The 21,463-nt window shown below is 42.1% G+C and overlaps 2 protein-coding genes across 2 annotated transcripts in view; one reads left to right on the forward strand and one right to left on the reverse strand.

Annotated features, from left to right (window-relative positions):
• The window catches only part of ELP4 (elongator acetyltransferase complex subunit 4), a 226,484-nt gene extending 218,560 nt beyond the window's left edge, over positions 1–7,924 (reverse strand). Inside the window, 2 exon segments of the mRNA XM_042475388.1 lie at positions 355–390; positions 7,716–7,924. Coding sequence (XP_042331322.1) covers positions 355–390; positions 7,716–7,899 — 220 coding nt within the window. The 5' untranslated portion in view covers positions 7,900–7,924.
• Positions 7,925–7,952: 28 nt separating this feature from the next.
• The window catches only part of IMMP1L (inner mitochondrial membrane peptidase subunit 1), a 56,995-nt gene continuing 43,484 nt past the window's right edge, over positions 7,953–21,463 (forward strand). Inside the window, exon 1 of the mRNA XM_042475401.1 lies at positions 7,953–8,104. Within this exon, the coding sequence (XP_042331335.1) occupies positions 8,009–8,104 (96 nt within the window). The 5' untranslated portion in view covers positions 7,953–8,008. The remainder of the gene's footprint in view (positions 8,105–21,463) is intronic.

The raw sequence follows: 21,463 nt of genomic DNA on the forward strand, positions 1-21,463 counted from the left end.
AACCTGGAGGCCCAGATTTCTGCAGTGACCAGGAGTGCTTTTGCTTATCTAAAGCCTGTGTGCCAACTGCACCTATTTCTTAAGTCACCAGATCTGGCCACAGTGGTACACGCCTTAGTTCCATCTCGTTAGTTATGCACTCTGCTTGGACTGCCTTCAGAGGAGTGTTTGGATATTAACTACCAAATGTGAGCAAAATTACTATTCTGTGTGATACAACACCGCTTTCATTATCACCTAAGAATTACCAAGAAAAACTAGTATTATGCTCCTACTGCTCTAAGATTTGAATGGAAATAAAAGATAACGCTACCACTGCTAAAAAATGTAGTGTAATATATACTTCATACTAACCTATAAGAAGAACTGTTCCAACTGCCATACCTCCACCTAGGGAAAAAAAAAGAGAATTAGAACACATTCCAATGTTTTCAACATTAGTAATATCAAGGAAAGGTGATACAAGTAGAGAAAAAATATAATGTGAAAAACATTTTAATTACTTTTATAATACTTCTTACATTTCATTATTAAATAATTACATATTGCATATAATTATATATCATACACTACAATTACTTTCACAATATAATGAAAAGATTCTGCAGAGCTCTCTATAACTAAACTAATTACTTTAATGGTGTCATAGCCAATGTTCCCTTGTTTTTGTCAGAATATACTACACATGTATAACAATGCTTCCTTAATTTAGCAACAGTCAAAAACTCTTGGTACAATTAAATCAACAGCTTAGATATTTATCAAGGTCCAAATACTATATATTGTCAAGTAAAACAGAGTTGCATCCACACTACAGAAATAATGCCATTTGACAGTACAGTACTTTAATTGCCAAGGCTCAATGCAAGTGAATTCTGGTATTTGTAGTTTTGTGAAATATTTAGCCTTCTCTGTCAGAAATCTCTGGTGCCACAACAAACTACAAACCCCAGGATTCCACAGAATGGAACCTTGACAGTTAAAGAAATGTCAAAATGCATTATTTCTGCAGTGTGGATGCAGCCCAGGTGAGTATGATACAGATTAAAGTGTTCTGTACTAGTTCAGGGGAACTATTCTCCACCTTTTACTAGTGCAGCTCAACTGTGGTGTAAAGAAATGCCTAGCAAAACTCACCTAACTATACTTGTGTGAAGCCTAATTACACAGAGACATAGAATCAGATGAATCAGAAGTGCAAAGCACTAGCTTAATCAACTTCGGCAGAACTGCCTTATCTTTACCTACCATCTCTTTCAGTCATCCACAATTCTTTTTGCATCAACCCTATATAAGGATAAGTCAATACTATACCATCTGCTAAGGTCCAGAAGAAACTGTTTTAAATGCTGCTATATACTATAATTTTGTGTTTAACTATGAACTGTATTGAAGGCAGATCTTGGTTAAAATAAAAGTATAATTACACAGAGATTTACATATATTGGAAGCTTTGTTCATTAGAAACCTGAATAAATTAATGTATCAGGGAATATGTACTAGCACTGGTTTCTCAATCTGCTTCCATCACGCATGAAACATGAAAGACAACAATACAAGGATGCATCCACACTGCAGGAGTAACCCAGTTTTATACCACTTTAACTGCCATGGTCCAACACTGTGGAATTCTGGGATCTGTAGTTTTGGGGGGCAGCACAGCTCTCTGACAAAAAAGGCTGAATGTCTCACAAAACTACAAGTCCCAGAATTCCATCACATTGAGCCATGAAAGTTAAAGTGGTATCAGACTTGATTATTTCTGCAGTGTGGATGCAGCCTAAGAGGAGAGCCTCTTCTATGTGAGGAGGCTTTCTATGGAGTTTATTGCACAGCAAAATAAAGCTTCTTATCGCTCCCGAATTCAAGCCAAATTCGGGGTGCCCCCTGATGTTATTGCATGGCTTTTGTCCCCAAAACAGCCATGCAGGTACAATCCTCTGCCAATACTGGTCCCTGAACTTGCTTTGGCGGCCATTTTTCAAAGTCAGAAAGCTCCTGACTTTGAAAAATGGCTGCCGAAGGGAGTTCAGGGACCAGTATTGGAGCTGGGCTGTATCCGGATGGCGGTTTTGGGGACAAAAGCTGTTCGATAACACCAGGGGTAGCACAAATTTGACTTGAATTTGGAAACGGTAAGAAGTTTTATTTTGCTGTGCTATAAACTCCTATGTTACTGGGAATAGTGGAAAACCAGACTCTCTATGGAGAGACTACGGATCTGCATCTGTATAAAGCAATGGAAGGGATGGGACTAGTGTGCACCTGCTCACAAATTTATTTCATTCAAGTTTCAGAATGCTAGACAATGGCTCTTCCAAACAACTGTATCTTTTGTAATAAATTCAGACATGTATCAGTATAAAATATTGCTTCTGACACATATCCATGGCTTTAAAAACTTAAATTATTTTTACTGATTTTAAAATGTTTTAACTTGTCAGATTAATATGTTTTATACTCATATTGTTTTAAACTGTTAACACTTTTTTTGTATACCTCATTGATATCCTTGATGTAAAGTGGGATATAAATATTTTAATAAATAAAAAAGCTAAATTGTTTAGCAGGAGGAAGAAAGCACTTTTACTATTTTCATCTTCTCTGCTAGTATCTATAACAGCATTCTACACAGCAAAGCCTATGGGTCACTGGCACATCCCACTCACCCAAACTGAGCTTCTCTATCTCCCACACTCTCACTTTGTGGTAGATGCTCGTTCTCAGCTGAGACTTTCTAGCCTGTCCTTGTTTGGTTTAGAGTTGGACTGGCTACTTTGATCTGAACTGTTAAAAGGCGGCTTGGGAGTTTGGAAGTCTTAAAGACCTATGACCTATGAAGTGGGGATGTGGAGAACAAAGGAGCAATTAGCACAAGATACAAACAACAACACAATTAGGCAGAAGCAGCAGTGCACTGCACAAACAGTGGAAGAGAAACTGAATACACAAGTAGGCAACATTGATCTGAATTGAGATTATGTAACGCAGAGCTAAGTATACTCTCATTGACAAGAAAAGTAGTTCAAATCAATCAAGTCTGTGGAAATTTGTCTGCCTTAAGACTAAATAAAGAGGTGTTGCTTGGATGATCCAATGGTCAATTTGATAGAACATTTAAAGCACATTAAAATGCTCCTTAAAAACTTTAAAAAACAATCTTAAACGTTATTTCCAGCTTGACATCAAAAGACAACAGATGCAAAATAGGCAAATGGTTTTCTGTAGGTAGGTAAAATAATATATTTTAGTAGAAATTTCAGGCTGATGTAGAACTTTCCCACCAAATATTTCTATATCTTGCTCTTATAGAAATGGAATTGGAAACATGGAAATGTGAAAAGTTTCACCTCTTTGAAAAACCTCATAACAGCAATATCCATATGTAAATGAAATAATGGTTTGATATACCAAACGTCTGATCTTCAAATGGGCACTAAATGTTTAAAAATATATATACCTGGCAAAGAAAGAAAACACTGAGACATATTTCCTGTTATAATTTTTCTAAGATACTCAGAAATAATAGGTAAGACTTTTTCCTTCTTTCTTTTTTTCTTTTTGATAGCATACAGAGGTTTCCAAATAAGTTATTACAGAAACCCAGGTCCATAAGTAGCATGAGTATTGAAAAACCGAATAGAAATTATATAAGTAAAAAGGAAATACACAACCTGGGACTGGTAAAAAGCACAGCAGTGTATCTTTATAACTATAATCTTCAAAGAGAGGCCCAATCATTAGTGGGACAGAATAGTGACAATGGGTAGACTGGTGGCTGATGGAATGTCAGACTATCAGCAAAGAGAATCAAGGTTCAAATCTTTACTGAGCTTTAAACCTTTTAGAGGGATAATGGGCCGATTGGAGATATTAGTGGTATTAAAGGTGTTATTACATAAATCTTTTTTGGAGGAGGGGAGGATAAAATAGTATGCATCTCTGGGGTGGGTGAGGAAGGAATAAAATAAAATAAGGGTGCAATTCTACAGCATTCGGACTGTGTGGAGGACCGCACTAAGTGGCAAAACTCTTGTTCTCTAACAATGAGATGGGCCCAGCAGTGGGCCAGCACTTATGCCACTGTAGGCCCCTAGCTCCTTTGGAATAGTTGTCTTGCTGAGTTAGGGTCTGGGGGTGTCAATGGCAGCCAAGGATCCTATGTCAATCCTGACATCGATGATAGGCTTCCTCCCATGTCTGGAGTGAAGGCATGAAAAAATAAAACATATCAGTCCCTGTAAGTTATGTATGGGCTGCAATGTGCCACCTAGATTTCAAGTTCTCCTCTTCCATGGGTCTTCTCCCCCCTCCCCATGGAGAATTGCCAAATAAATGTTTTTAAGTTAATGTATTGGATGTTGCTACTACACTCTTGCCACTGTGGTAGCATCTGTAAGAATAGGTGGATTCTGCAGAAACAGAATACTGAAATACATAGGTCTTTGGCCCTTTTGAGGTTCTTATCTTTAATGTTTATAAACTCCTTAATGTAAGGAACCTAAGCAGCTGACATACAACCTTCTGATGATTAAGTTCCATCAAATACTATGAACAAAGTGTGGTTTAAGCTGCAGTCATAACATACTGACCAATGGTGTTTTATTTCTAAGTTAAAAACAACAGGGTCTTCAATGTGGTAACATGAGGGCCCCAAATTTTCTCAGGCAGACATAGTAGATTTCCTCCACTTAATTTGAAGCTAGCTAAAAGACGAAACAGACCGTCCCAAAAGGAAGCTGACTTTTCCAGGCCTTCTGTTCAGCCCATAAGTTTCATCTTCACCAAGCTCCTTTGAAAGTGTTCATTATTAAGCAGGACACACAGTTTTACAGGAAAGGAACCATGTACTCTCAGCCAATTCCCTGGTTTATCACACGTGCCCAACCTCCAACACAACTTGCAATTTGATTTTAAGTTGTGAGGCAAAGAAATTGAATTGAATTGGGCCATAGCTTGCAGGATGAATGGGTGGTGCTGCAGTAATCATAGGGATGTCAATGAAGGTGGATGTGGAATGGGCCCACTCAGTCCAAGTGCAGTTTATTGGGGGTGTCACTCATTTTAATTCAATGTCATGCAAAAGCACAGAGAGTCCATCCACTACGACAGTGGGAAATCGCTATGTCTTCACCAACGGTTCCTTTTGCGAAGCATTGTTTGCCGTTATTGCGTGCCTTCAAGTCATTTCTGACTTGTGGTGACCCTAAGGTCCATGGTCTTCAATATTCAGAGGGGCAACCTCCATAATTTTCAATGGGGCATGCCCCGGCAGCGCATATCCCACATGCACTCACTGGCCATGCCCCATTCAAGCCTATGGGGCTTGAATATTGGTGAGTCTCTGTTCTTGGGGAGGAGTCCGGAACAGATCCCCCATGAAAATGGAGGGCCAACTGTACATAGTTTCATAGGCCTGAGGTGAAAATTTGGTAAAAGGACATGTTTTTAAAGAAAATTTTGAAAGAATTTTAATTTTTAAAAATAAAATAAAATTTAAATTCTTTTCAAACAAAAACCTGGGGCCTCTCCTTCCTCCTCCCATTAGACTTCGCCCCAGTCAGATCATCTCTTCAACATTTAAAAGGATGCAGGCAACTGCCATAGCCCATTTCTGCCCAAGAGCAGATGATCTAGGAACACTGGTTTCCCCTCCTTGCAAGGCAGTGGTTCTCAACCTTCCTAATGCTGCGTCCCTTTAATACAATTCCTCATGTTGTGGTGACCCCCAACCATTAAAATTATTTTCATCTTGGTTCCTAAGACCATTGGAAATATGTGTTTTCTGATGGTCTTAGGCGACCCCTGTGAAAGGGTTGTTTGACCCCCCCCCAAAGGAGTCATGACCCACAGGTTGAGAACCGCTGCCGTAAGGTGTCACCTGGTGTGGTCTGCGTCCCCCATAGCGAGGCCTGAACAGATAAAGCCTGAACTCTCCCTGGAAGCTAGGATGACCCAATTGAGGCTGTTGTACTTTGGCTACATCACGAGCAGACATGACGATAATGCTAAGAAAGATAGAAGGCAGTAGAAAGAGGGGGAGACCATATGCCAGATGGATAGGCTCAGTCAGGGAGGCCAGGGGCCTGGATCTACAGGACCTGAACAGAGCAGTGAAGAACAGAGTGCCTTGGAGATGTCTCATCCACAGGGTCACCATGAGTCAGGGTCGACTCAAGAGCGGTTAACAACAACAGCAGCAACAACAACAATGTGAAGTCGAGGGCTTTCATGGCCATGTTCTAGAAGAGTTTATTCCTGACAATGTTAGGAATAAACTGTTCTAGAGCATGTCCACATAGCCCAAAAAACTCATATCAACAGCAACAAACTCTGAGCGTTCTCCTTGGTGTGCCACTTAGTGCGGTACGCACTCCCTGCGTCTCTCTGGCGGTGACTCTGAGGAGAGGAGCCAGGCGTCTGTGGGACCCAACTGCTGTCAGTCCCTGAGGCAACACACTTTTCACACGGGCTGCTCCAGATGTCCTAAACGCAAAGGAGGACAAGACACCACAAAACGTAGGGCATCCAAGGAGAGTGTGTAGGACACAACAAAGCAAGAAAGCTAAAAATACCCCACTAATCGAAATATACCTTCCCTGCTTCTTAGTGATGACCATAGATATAATAATATTTTTTTAATTTCTATCTGCCCCCTCCAGATAGAAATTTTGTGCATAATAAAATTTTGTACAATGTAAGTAAATTCCACCGTTCCTGCATACGGCACAATAAATCCGACATAAGAATATACTGTAATAAAATATATAATAATAATAATAATAAATTTTTTATTTCTATCCTGACTCTCCAAAAGGATCGAGGCGGCTTACAACCATAACAAAATTTTATACTATGTAAGTAAAACCCACCGTTCCCGCATACGGCATTGTAAATCCGACATAACAATACAATACGTAAAATATAAGTTAAATCAGTAAAACAGTGAATTAAAAACAGTCAGAGAGGAAACGGGATATCCTGGGGGGTGGTCAGTAGGGAATAATGGGGAATGTAGGGCATGTCCTGGAAAAGGAGGACGCGTCTGGCCAGCCTGTCCCAGAACCCGTATGTTCAATAATAATAATAATAATAATAATAATTGTTGTTGTTATTTTTCTGCTTGTAACCCACCTCGCTTCCTTTGGGAAAATATAATAAAATATAATAAATAAATATATATATATATAAATAAAAAAGCAGGAGGAGGCTATAAATAAATTATATTGTTGTTGTTGTTGTTGTTTGTATGCTGCCTACTCTGATTAAGCTCAAGGCGGCTTACAGTAAAAACAAACTAATACACATGAAAGTAACTAATGACTAATAAAATCATATATGATAAAATAACATTTTCAAAGTAACAACTCTCAATAACCCCCAATACCGCCCTCCTCCCTTTAAAACAACAATTACGCCGTATATGCATTGCTATATATATATATATGTATGTATGTATGTATGTGGTTTGTCTTTTGGCTCCCTGCCCTGCCCCCACAGACGAGGAGGGTCCCGGGCAGCCCACGCCCACAAGGCGTCCCCCAGGTTCCCCCGTCTGCTCTTGCCCACAGCAGAGTCTCCTCAGAGGGAACCTACTCTGCGTCCCATCATCCCCCGCGGCAGAGGACGACGAGGACGGCGGCGCCTCTCCCTCCGCTGCCCGCCCGCCTGCCCGCCCGCCCCCGGAGGAAAACGTGTCTGGAAGAGGCACCGACCTAGCGCCAAGTCCAGGGAAGGGAGCCCGCTGGAGAGGAGGAGCTGCCCGTGCCGAGGCGAGGGCCGGGTGCCAGGCAGGACGGCCAGGCGGCAGCCCTGTGACGGCCCTCTCCGCTGGAAACTCGTCCCAGCAGCAGCAGCAGTGGGAGCCCCTTCTTCCCTCGCGGTAGCCGAGGCCGCCATCTTAGTTTTTCCTCGGTTGACAGGGGAGAGCAAGGGGCGGGGGCAAAGGGGGGCGTGGCGCTTGGGCTCGCTCGGCCAATGGGCGTGACGCGGGGGTCTCGCTCAGCCAATGGGAAGGGAGCATGTTGTCTTCGGCCCTGAGGGAGGGAGAGAGGAAGTGGAGGCGCTTCCTCTAGTCCCGGCGGTTGTTGCAGGTCCCTCTGAGGTGAGTTAATGGAAGGGGCGAGGAGCGCGCGCTCAGGGAGGGAAGAGAGGGAAGGGGGCGCGCGTGCGCGAGGGGACGTCCCCGCATTCATCTCTCTCTCTGAGCTGGAGTGCAGCCTGAGGCGGCCTCCTCCGACGGGGCTTTGGCCTCCAGCCCTTGCCATTGAAATCCTCTTCCCCCCACGTTCGCTGGGGTTTAGGGCACAAGACCCCCGTGGATACGGGAGAACAGCCGCAGATACACACCATGTTTTGCTTTAGGACCCTCCCAGCGCAGCTCTGTGGTCAACGTCCGACAGACACTGGCCCTGGAACTGCCCTGGAGGGACTGCGAGGCCCAGAGGAGCGTCCTCTGTGGGGGTCTCTAGTGGGCCTTTCGGTGCAGAGAAGACCTTTCCCTGGCCTTGAGCCTTGGCAGTTAAAGCGGCCTCAAACTGGACTCTGTCTGGTGTGTTTCGCCCTAAGTGAGTGTCAGCAGCAACCTCCAACAGACAGCCCTGGTCTCCTGCCCTTCTGGGCCGTAGGCAGCTGAGGAATCCGGGCCGTGGCAGTCAGAGTGGCCGGAGCGCTTCCTCTTCCAGGACGCCTCCTACCTTCCCGCCTTCTGCCCAAAAGGAGTTTGGAAATGCCCTCCATTTTGAGCATGTCTCAAGAATCAGCTTTTCTTTGGCCACGCCCTGCATTTCCATTGAAGGCCCCTCATTTTGTGGTTGGGACACCTGGGTCACTCTGGGCACTGGAAGAGCTGTGTTCATTGCACAGAGCAGAGCAGGGATCCTATCAGTCCACTGCCCTTGGAGGATACTTACTTGGTGGTTGTGTGTCTTTAAGTCGTGGCCCTGAGGTGCCAAGATTTCTTCAGGGGAGGGTTGTTGTGGCCTGGATCTGATCGAGGGTTTTAATTTGTAATTTTGAAATGTTGTTACTGAAGTTTTATTTATGTATTGCAATTTTTACCCTGTATTTTGTATTTGTCATTGCAATTCTTATCTGTACACCGCTATGATCAACGCGGAATAGCGGTTTATAAATAAAAATTATTATTATTATTATTATTATTCTGAGGCTGAGAGAGTGTGACTTGCCCAAGGGCAGCCATGGGTTTCATGGCAGTGCCAGGATTCAAACCCTGGTCTCCAGTGTCCTAGTTCAATGCTCAAACCACTACGCCACACTGGCTTTTGGTGGATATTACCCTATGTTATATTACCATTTGTTGTTGTTAACCTCGACCCCTGGCAACCCTGTGGATGAGACGTCTCCAAGCTCCTTGTCTTCCACTGCTCTGCTCAGTCCCTCCAATTCATACCCATGACCTCCTTAACAGAGTCCATCATCTAGCATGCGGCCTTCCTCTCGTTCTGCTTCCCTCCACCTTTCCCAGCATCATTGTTTTTTCCTAATGAGTCCTCTCTTCTGATGATATGTCCAAGATACAACAGCCTAAGTTTTATCATTTTGGCTTCCAGGGAGATTCCCAGTTTGATTTGTTCTAGGGCCCATTTGTTGATCTTTTTGGCCGTCCACACAATCCTCAGCACTCTTCTCCAGCACAACATCTCAAATGAGTTGGTTTGCCTCCTATCATCTTTCTTTACTGTCCATCTCCTGCATCCATATCTACATTTGTACATGGTGATGGAGAATACAATGGCCTTCTACAATTCTAACTTTCATGTTTAGTTGTATATCTTTACACTTTAGGATCTTTTCTGGTTCTTTTAAAATCGTCCTCCCTTCTAATTGCCTGATCACAGTTCCCACTCCAATCAGTGTTTGATCCTAGGTATGAACTCTTTTACTACTTCTGTTTCTTCATCATCTCAGCTGAATTTGTCTAGATCCTCCATTGTTATTTTTGTTTCCTTTATGTTCAACAGTAAGCCTGCCTTTGCACTTTCTTCATTGATTTTCCTTAGTAGTTGTAGCCTTTGAGATTTTCTGCTAGTAGTATGGTGTCACCTGTATATCTTAGATTGTTGATATTCCTTCCTCCTATTTTCACTCCTCCTTCTTCTGTATCCAAGTCTGCATTTCTTACAATATGTCCCACATATATGTTGAATAAGTAAGATAATAAGATGTAGTTTTGTCTGCCCCCTCTGGAAGCTGCACCAAAGCTGCGCTCCAGTCCTTAGGACTGGAGCATGGCTTTGGTGCAGCTTCTGGACTCTTAGGATGCATGTATCATTTAAACAGCATACCTCCAAAGTGACTCGAAGCAGCTTTATTTTGACCTGTCTGTATCAGGCCTAAGTTTGTTGCGGAATGTCATCATTTGCAGAATAATGGGCCCGTACAGACAGGCCAAAATAAAGCTGCTTCGGGTCACTTTGGAGGTATGCTGTTTAAATGATGCATGTGTCCTAAGAGGCCATAAGCTGTGCCAAAGTTGTGTTCCAGTCCTTTGGACTGGAGCGTGGCTTTGGCGTGGCTACTGGCCTCTTAGGACTCATGCATCATTTAAACAGCACGCCTCCAAAGTGTCCTGAAGCAGCTTTATTTTGGCCTGTCTGTATGGGCCCTAATAGTTATTATTTTCTATAGTACTTGCCAGAAGAATTCATCCCTCTGACCTTTCCACTTGTGTTGTTGCTAACTACAGTTGTTGACTTGGACTTATGGTGACCCTATGAATTAGAGACCTCCAATTGAATTAGAAGCCTACAAAACACTCTGTTATCAACCACATTGCTTAGGTCCTGAAAGCTCAGGATTGTGGCTACCTTGATTTAGTCAATCCAGTTGTAATTCATTCTTCCTTTTCTCCTATTTGCTTTCTACTTCTTCAAATATTATTGTCTTTTCTAATGGGTCATATCACTTCATGATATGGCCCAAGTATGATAGTCTCCATTTGATCATTAGGGATTTCTAGGGAGAGTTCAGACTTAATTTACTCAGGCCCATTTATTTGTCTTTTTGGCAGTTCATGGTATCTATGGAACTCTCCTCTAGTGTTATAACCTGGAATTGAAATGGGGTTCAGAGGCACTGTTGCCATGTGGTGCACAAAAGATACTCAACACTCTGCAGCTGCAAAATATTTTTTTTTATTGTGGCACAAAAGTAAACCAAAGCCAACTGGCACTTGTGGATTGCATGTGTATTTAGTCCCTTTCTTGTAACATGTTTAAAGATAACTTGGACAACTAGTTCCTCCAGAGGTCATACAAGTAGTTGGATGGAATTCACCAGTGTGCAGTTCCAGTAGAACAGATCTCAGGTTAAATGCATCTGTTTTTGGAAGGCCCCAGAGTTTGGAGGGGGTATGCTTGCAAATAGCATCATGATTAAGGAGGTTTCTGAACAAGTCTAGTATAAATGTGTTAAAAAAAAAACCGATTTGTTGGCCTGTAACTATATATCCTGAATTATGAATGTTACCTGGAATACCGTTAAAGCTGTTGTTACAAAATGGAAAAAGTATAGGCACCATAACTGCAACATGCCTATAGAAGGCTGTCCACCCAGTTCATTGACTAGGTAAGAAAGGCATTAGAAAACAAACCAAGAGACTAATGGTAACTTGTCAATAGGAAATGTATCACCCAGATGCTCCACAAATCTGGGCATTATGAAAAAATGATGAAAAATAAACCATTGGTGAAACAGACCCATATTATTCAAATCCTGTTTGGAATTTGCAAAAAGGCATGTGGGAGACATAGAAAACTTATGGGAAAAGTTCTCTGGTCAGAAAAGAGCAGAATTGAACTTTTTGGTCCTGCTGTAAAATGTTGTGTGTAGTATAAAGTAAACAATGCTCATTACCCTGAGGACTATCTCTATGGTGAAGCATGGTGGTAGCAGTATCATGATGCGAGGATGCTTTTCCTCAGCAGGGACTGGGAAACTAGTCAGCATTGAGAGAAAGGTGGATAGAGACAAATCCAGGGCAATTCTAAAGGAAAACCTATTTCTGCAAGGGACTTGAAACTGGAGTGGTGTCCTAGCTCGACACACAGCAAACATAACCCTGGAGTGGTTTAAAAACAAGTACCTGGGTGTTTTAGAATGGCCTAGTCAAACCACAATCCTGAATCAAATTGAGGATCTCTGACAAGATTAGAAGGTTACTGTTCACCAGCAGTCATCATGCAGCCTGACAGAACTGGAACAGTTTTTGCCAAGAAGAAAGAAAACACACTGCAGACTACTTTAACTGCCCTGGCTCAACGCTAGGGAAATCTGGGAACTGTAGTTTTGTCAGACATTTAGCCTTCTCTGTCAGAGAGCTCTGGCGGCACAATAAACTACAGTCTCCAGGATTTTCCAGCACTGAGCCAAGGCTGTGAAAACAGTCTCCGACTGGATTATTTCTGCACTGTGTTTTGAACCCAGATGCACAAAATTTATAGAGGGTTACCCAAGAAGCCTGAAAACTGATTCCTACTAAGTGTTGCCTTGGGGGAGATAACCTGTGAGAGCACAAAATACTCTGGCATGTGTTGGTTGAATAGGTAAAATATCTTTTGTTCATCAAATAGCAGCACTGTTTATTAAAGCAATTAAAGTTCCAAATTATAACACCACAAAGTGGGTAAAGATCACAGGAGGTGTCTGTGAATATTGTGTTTGCTTAAACTGGGCAAGAGTACCAGTCATATCCTATGCACTGGTACTGCAATTAGGTATTTGCAGGATCATAATATTGGGATCTTACATACAGTGTGGTTTTTTCATGTAGAAAACATTGGTTTTGTTAAGAGATGACAATTGTATGTTACAGCCTTTTTCATTATATGAACACTTAATAGAATAGACATTCACATTTGTAGCAGTGTGTGTATTATGCATTAGCGTCACTCTGTGCCACTGATTGGATATGTATAACATAATGTCATTGTCGATTATGATAGAAGTGATTCTGAGGATATTTTTAGAGTGAGACAGTGCTTTAGCCTAGAGGTTTCTGTGGCTGACAATAGATGAGGTGGGGCAAGGGATGGTGTTGAGCATGTACACATGGCTTCTTCTTATGACAGGTACACAGTTCATCTCTTTCCCCCATGTATGTGCTGCATCAGGCAGCTTGGGATATGGGAAGCTTTTGTTTAGACCAGTGATTCCCAAACCTGGGTTCCCAGAAGTCTTGGTGGGATAACTAGTCAAGTATTATGACAGTTGTAATCTAACCACATGTGTGGACACAGTTCTTGGAATCACTTGTGTACTCTTACAGCTGCATGGATTGGAAGGGTCTTATAACACGGATCACTTATAACTCCCTTATTTATAACTCCACTTGTAACTTAGCACTCCACTTGTAACTTATATAAAGTGGTCTCAAATTGGATTATTTCTGCAGTGTGTTTTGGACCATGTGGACGAGAGCTGAGAATCAGTGCCTCAGTCATCAAGATGGGGAAATCTATAGACACCATACACAAGTGTGTATTTGGGTGCACAACTGCAGTCTAATTTTCTATGGACTCCCTACACACAAACACACACCTAATAACAGTGATGAAAACAGGACTGTGATTTGTACTTGATAATGATCTGTCTGAAGCAGCGACAGGGAAAATCAGGTACACAGGTTGAATGTAGCTTCCTCATCTGGCCCATGGCTGCTTCTACCATGGACCAGAATCCTAATTGTGTCTGACACTGGTGTATCCAAGGGTTAGATCAACATAAGTACTTTTTTGGAAATTGCACAGGGAGCTGTCCAGTACCAGAAACAATTCCATCACCATCCCTGATGGCCACTGATTGGATATGGGATACACAGAGGTGTCAGCAAAGCTCGTTTATATTGCCACCCCATCTGGTTCCCTTCGCCATTTTTCTTCTGTGAGACTGCATATAAACACAGTGGTGGAACCTGGCACTGCACCAGCTCCAAATAGGATCTTGGCTCTTATCTCATTTAAGAGTTAGAAGGTGTGCACATATTCCTTCATGAATGAATATCGTGGCACTTGATACGCCTGAGGTTCTTTTTCTGCCTTCGCATTCCTAACTGAAGAAATGGATACCACAAGAGAACAAATAATCTGACGGTGTAGTAGTATTGTTGAATTTTTATTAAAGCATGGTTTTTAATAAGTATCCTTTGTGTCTTGGAAGTGGAAAATAGATTATTTGTGTAAATTTAAAATTTACTGAAAAAGTAAAGAAAAGCCCATACAAGTTAATCTAGTGTGCCTTCACATGAAGGCCGCAGCTTGTGACCTAAATTGTGCAATCCATCTGCCATAGAAGGAGGTCTGCCAATGGTTTGATAAATCTTCTGTGTTCATTGGCTGTCTGCCTCTTACTAGTTGGCTTCTGTGTGTGGCAGGGGTGTTTTAATGTCAGTTGTTTCTTTTTGAGGCCTCCAGGTGTGCACCAATTTACTGTCTGGGAGCTTTTGAGGGGGAGAAAACCCTGAAAAAATTGAGGGAAGATGAAGGTTGGTTGGGCAGAGCAAGATGTGGACCTCTGAGGGGCTGCATTTGCTTGCATGCTGCAGTTTGTACAACCTTGCTTTAAGGACTCCTGACTTGTTGTTTCTTTGCAAATTAGGGCTTTTGGGGACATGATTTGTAATGGAGAATCTCTGAATAGGAAGTCTATTAGTCTTTCAGCTACCATCCAATAGATTCTCCTGGTCTTGGTAAGAGGCAGTTGCCTCATCTCTTACTCATGGGGGGAGCACATCATCACAAATAATGTACATGTAACTGAAACAGAAGGGACACAGTGGCTTAGTGGTTAAGACATTGACTATTGACTATTGCAAGGTTAGCAGATCAGCAGTTTGAGACCCAAGTGTTGCATGACAGAGCGAGCTTCTGTCACTAGTCCCAGCTTCTGCCAACCTAGCAGTTCACAAGCATGTAAAAGTGCAAGTAGATAAATATGTACCACTTTAGTGGGAAGGTAACAGCACTCCTTGTGCCTCAGCATTTTGTCATGCTGGCCACATGACCACGGAGTCATCTTGGACAATACTGGCTCCCTAGGCTTAGTAGCAGAGATGAACACTGCCCCCTACAATCAGACATGACTAGAAAATACAGTGCGCCTGTGTCATATGCAATCACATTATATGCTGCTTTCAGCATATGCTGAAAGCAGTGCTGCTTCTGGTTCCATGCGCCGGAAGAAACAATGGCGTGCGCGTCCGTGGCGCATGCGCGCTGCTGTGAACATGAGCCCCATTATTTGCAATGGGCTTGAGCATATGGGAACGGAATGGATCCCCCGCATAAAACAAGGGCGCACGGTATTGTCAAAGGGAAAACTTTACCTTTTTAGCTGAGAACAGAAAGCATGAGGAACTCAAAATAAATGTGCAGTCATGGGCTCCTCAGAATTTCCTAAAGATCTTGATTCCCCTTCTGGGATGCTGTCCCTACAAGTTTGCCCTAGTTCTATGTGCATGTTTTATTACAGCCCAACTGATGGTAGGAGGAAACTGGTAGAAGAGAATTAAGCATCGTTATTCTGTTCAAAACTGTCCTGATGCAAATTCTGTTCTCTTAGGCTAGGTCTGTCTGGGAGCAGCTTTACAGACACAAAGTTTGGACGAAATATGCAGTTCTATCCTTTTTTATATCTTTGTGGTGTCCTTTAGAAGTTAGTACTCCATGATAACATGCATCTATTGTTCCTGCTAACATGTTTGCTGTCCTTTCCCCCTTTGAGAAACAAACGCCCCCCCCCCCAAGGTCTGGAGTATGCTGATGCTCCTAGAACTATAGAAGGATCCACCCTGTCCCCCCATTTGCGGTGAGGACAGGCTGCCATGTAGACAGATTTCTCAAAGGGAAACAGCAAATATAGTGTTACTAAGTGGATTTCTTAGTCATGCTCAAAAATTTGGAATTCGTCCTGGAGAGAAGTTTGAAATGCAGGATATATGCTAGAAAAGGAGGACATCTGGACACCTGCAGCATACAAGAGTTGCCCCCAGATGGTAAAAACCTAGATTGACTTATCCAGCGCTTAGTGCTGGAATAGCAGTTGAAGCCAACTTGCCCAGCCTAGGGGAAAAGGAAGGTGGAAACCAAGGCGGCTGAAAAAGCCCTTGAGCCCACCCCTGTGTGCCTGAAGCTAGGAGGAGTTTTCTGGGTTGCTTTTTGATGATCCACTCCCTCTCCCCAGTGGTTCCTGAAAACTCTTCCAGAGTAATTGCTCTAGATGGCGCTGCCAGTTGGAGGCGAGGAATTGGTTCATCAAAAAGCAACCTGCTAAACTTCCAGCTTGAGGCAATCAGAGGTAGGTTCTTGGTCCTTTTCAAAGCCTTGGCTTCCTCCTTCCTTTTCCCATGAGTTGGCCTCCTTTGCTCCCTCCTCATGTCTCTCTGTGCTACCAATTGAAAGCCCTAGCCACTAGGTGTGCAAGTGACTTGAGGAGGGAGCTGGAAGTAGAGGAATCTAATACTGTTGAACTCTATACCTATTTTAATTTTTACAATATTAGTTGTTTTATATCAGGTAATACACATGTAACTTTATATAAAATAAAAGGTATAAATCAACACAATTAACTTCTATGAAATATTAATGGGTCTCGGCCAATGCAAACCAAAGTCAGATGGCAGCCAGATTAAAGCCATGTCATACTGTCATTAACCTAAAGGATCCAAAGAAGTGAATTACATGAGTTGAAAGCTGGCAACAAGGCCCCTGTGCTTGAGTATTCAAAGAGAGAACTGTTGCCCATCCTAGAAGCTGGCTAGCAATCTGGGAGCAAGATTAAGGCTCATATATTGTAGTCTGTTCTTTAAAATAACAGTAAAGCAGCCTTTTTACCATGGAGGGATGCTTGAAATATTTTAAGGATTCAATTTATAACTACATCAAACCGCCTCCCCCCCCATCATGGTTGTTCATAGAACCACTAACAATATTTCATGGAACTGGGGGGGAGGGAGGAATCCAGGGAATCTTGATTGGGAAACCAATGCCAAAAGACCTATTTTCATTGGAGTCCCCCTCAAAACCTCTGGTTTCCATTTTGAAAGGGACTGCCCTCTCATCAGATATGTTTGGGGATGGTAAGGAGTTCTTTGGTGGTGAGTGTGTTAATTTTAATCCTTTTTGGTCATTTGGAGTCTTTCTGCCTATTTGAGGGTGAGGGTGGGGGTGGGGGTGAAAGCCTCCCCAAATTCACTGTTTTAAAAGAAAGAAAGAAAGAAAGAAAGAAAGAAAGAGGTGGTGAGATTTGGAAGAGGGCCAGTGTGGTGTAGTGGTTTGAGCCTTGAACGGCAACTCTGGAGACAAGTGTTTGAATCCCCATTCAGCCATGGGCAACCCCCCTCTGAACAAAGCTTTTCATGATGGATTCCTAAGGTTGCTGTATGATTTCAAGGCACATAACAATAACAGGGTTTGCGGCAGTAGTGGTGGGTTTTGGGAAACAAAGAATACTGCACTGCTTCCACCCCTTCTTTAAAACTTGGCATGAATAGCAGATAGAGAAGAGGTGACGGCGCAAGAAAATATTACAAAACACAGATGAGAAACCAATGGGAATTGCATGGTGAGTAGATAAGAGGAAGTAAGGGCAAAGAAAGAGGTCTGGGGAAAGGGAGGGTCAGACAAGTCAGGCAAAGCAGAACTGGACATGAGAGGGTTGTAAGTGTTAAGAGGAGAATGAATCAGAGAAAGCGGCAACAATGAAAATAATAAAGACTGTGTGAAAGGCAAAAGAAGTTGTAAGAGGAAGGAGCAAAGGAAACTCCTACAGGTTAGAGACGAGGAAAGGTAAAGAGCCCCAGAGCCTCTGCGTAGTCTTAGATCAAGGTGGGCAAAAATGTAGTGCTTCATTTTTTGTTGGTAATGCCAGCAGCCTTAGCCACCATAGCCAATGATGAGAAATGTTTAGAGTTGCAGTGCAGCAACATTTGGAGAGCTGCATGTTAACCCCTCCCTTTATTTAAATAGACAAGGCTCACTGCAACACCAAGCAATGTTTCAGTAAGAAACACAGGAACAGTGACACTGAGAAATAATGGTGACACAGTCCTCAGAAGCCACTTTCTTTAACTGATCATAATCACCTGGGACCCTTAGCCGGGATGCAGGTCTCAGACTGAAGAGTATTTCTGTACCTATACAGAAGACTGTCCTTGTCTAATGTGGGAATCAGGATAAATATAGTGAGCAAGAGTTCTGTTTAACTACTTGTGGCTCTGAAACCACTTGTTCAGATAAATTGCTTCATTCTTTTTTAATCCATTGGATGGTTCTGTCCAAGGTCTGTGTGTGCTGATACAAACATTCTAGTGCTTGCAACACACACATTTTAATACCGTGCTGCTTTTTTTGTGAAATTATATTTGAGTACTTTTAATAATATCCCTGCACTGAAAAAGATAATTAGGAACAGAAACCTGCACTGTCATCAGTTACATTCCTGTTTTAAATAATCTTCTTAGTGGCATATGCCCTGGATATGCAAAAGCCTCTTCTCTCATCAGTTCCAGAATGTGATGGCATTGGATTGTGCTGGTTAAATTTTCATAGTGGCTAAATCGGATTAGCTGTTCAGTCTGCTGTTTAGAAAGCTACTAGCCATGTGGTACAGCTCCTGTGGTGCCTGCATTGTGAGCTTAGTCAAGGCAGGTTGCTGCTTGAGATGTCCTTAAGCATTTTAGTGGAATGGACTGGAAATTAGTTTTTCACTGTCTTGGCTTTTGAACTAGCAAGAATGAGATGGCCTTGGAAAGTAGTACCTTCAGGCCAGAAGTCAACAATATGAAAACACACTTAATGCAGTAAGTTCAGTAATATGTAACCGAATCGTATGCATTTTGGAACTTCCTTGCAGAACGTTTGCATAATGCCACTTGCTTCATTTTCTTCAAATTCCTCCCCAATTATTTATTTATTTTATATAATATCCTGCCTTTCTCCCAGCATGAGATTCAGCAAGGCTCACAGCCATTTAAAAGCACAACTAAAAATAACTATTAAAGCAGAAGTCAAAATACAATTAGACCAAGCTTCTATTTAAAAATGCATGTTAAAAATACATGTTAGGAGGCATTTTAAAAACACATTTAAAACACAATAAAATAGAAATGCAACATCCCCCATTATCTGCTACAACTTATTAAAAACCACATGCTTCCCTAAGTAAAAAGGTCTTCATTTGCCAGTAGAAAGACATCATGGTTTGAGCCAATCAGTCCCCCTAAGTAAGGGAGTTCTTCATCCTAAGAGCAGTTACCAAGAAGACTGCTTCCTTTATTCAGACCAAATGTGCCATTGATGTAGGACTAAGACAAAGCACTGCCCACCAGAGGTTAAAGCTCAGGAAGGCTCATATAAGGACATATACAGTGGGTCCTCTGTAGATTTGAGCACTTGCAGATTGCTACACCCCATTTTATTCAATGGCAGCACGTGTACGTTTGGTTTCCATGTCATATTGTAAAAGTCTGTAAGTAACTCTAAGCATGCATAACTTAAAGAACTATACATTGTTTCCCTCTTTATAGGTACTTTTGCTTCCTATTTTCAGGTAGGGATCTGTCCTCCTAAACTTGGTACATACTATTCATAGTGCCAGGACTATGTAGATAATAGTTCTGCTATACAGTATTCAGGAGAGATTTCTCTCATCAAGTCCACATGGATATGATTACAGTCTGAAAGGTTGATTCTTAGTGCCTTGAAACCTGATCCTTCATTTTTATGTACAGTGGACCCTTGTTATCCACTGGGATTTGGTTCCAGGATCCCCTGAGGATAACAAACATCCACGGATGCTCAAGTACCATTCAATTCAGTGGCATAACAAAATGGTGTTTCTTATATAAAATGGAAAATCAAGGTTTGCTATTTGGAATTTATGCTTTTTCTGAATATTTTCAAGCCATGGTTGCTTGAATCCATGGATAAAAAATCCGTGGATAAGGAGGGCTGACTGTATTCACTTGATCATACATAGCTAAACCCTAGGATCCAGGAGTAGTATCCATTCAGAGTTGGTATAATTTCTGTTTGTTTTTGTACATTTTGCCATCCAGTATAATAAATTTGGGCAAGGCCAATTCCTGGTGCTGTCTGGGTAAAAATCACCCAGCTACAGCCAAAGAAACCATCACAGACTTGATTCATCCAAAGTCCTGGAAATTTTTATCTTCAGTTATAATAAGTACAATATAAAACAGCATACATATACTCCTTTCTGACTTTCAGTCAACTTCAATGCCTGTTTCACAGCTACAAATTAAAACACAGTAGCTCACAGTAATAACCTGCTGCTCCAACAACAGCTCACAACCAACTGAGCATTACAACTGTGAAACATCATCTGACATGTGACCAGTCTCCTGGTCCATTAATATAGAACGTTGGCTGTGAGTCTTCATTCAATCAGAATATTTTTCTGTTGTTTAAAGGCATATTACATCAACACACTTTTGTTTGATAGTGTACTGAAGTGTTAAATTGGCAGATTCGTTCTTTTAAAAAAAATGAGTTACTGAGCTTCATGAAAAGTACATGGATTTGTGTATCATAAGTGCCAACTTAATTATAGTGGCTCTATTCTAGGAAGGCAGAAAGATATATGGCCAGAATTACTCCACATTCTGCTGAAATGCAAGTCCCCTAGGCAATCCTGGTATCTTCATTACTTAGACAATGGACTGAGGATTTGATAAGCATGCATTCTATTCCTTCATCCAAGTCATTGATAAAGATGTTGAATAGCACTGGGCCCAGGACAGAACCCTGTGGGAGCTTACTGGTCACTTCTCTCCAGGATGAAAAGGAGCCATTGCTGAGCATCCTTTGGGTTCAGCCAGTTGGCCAGTTACAAATCCTAAATATTGTATAGCCCACATGTTACTAATTTTTTTGCAGGAACATTTTGTGGGACTATGAAGAAAAGACAGATTGGAACATTGGCAGAGTAAGCCTGGGAACGGCCAATGGGAGCATGGCCAAGAAAGGTTAGGGGTTACTTCCAGGAGCAATAGAGATAGGAAGAAAGGAGCGTATATGAGTTAGATAGGGACCGGATAGGAATTGGATAGGGAACAGATAGGGACAGAAGTCTGAGTTAGAGGTTTATTAGACCCTGAGGGGTTTTAACAGCCAAGGTGGCTGAGATATACTGCTGAAAAGGGCAGTTGGAAAGGGTTTTGAGTACCCATGTTGGCCTTAAAAAGAGGTCAAGTGTGTAAATTGAATTGGTATGGCTGGTAAGACGTAAAGTAGGAACAGAGTTTTAAAGCTCAAAGTCTAGTCAAAAGTCTTATGTGAAACTGTAACCCAGAGGCCACTTATAGAATAATGGCCTGATACAGACAGCCAAAATAAAGCTGCTTCGAGTCACTTTGAAGGTATGGTGTTTCAATGATACATGCATCCTAAGAGTCCAGAAGCCGCACCAAAGCCGCGCTCCAGTC

Source organism: Sceloporus undulatus, chromosome 1 (assembly GCF_019175285.1).
Source record: "Sceloporus undulatus isolate JIND9_A2432 ecotype Alabama chromosome 1, SceUnd_v1.1, whole genome shotgun sequence".
Lineage (NCBI taxonomy): Eukaryota > Metazoa > Chordata > Lepidosauria > Squamata > Phrynosomatidae > Sceloporus > Sceloporus undulatus.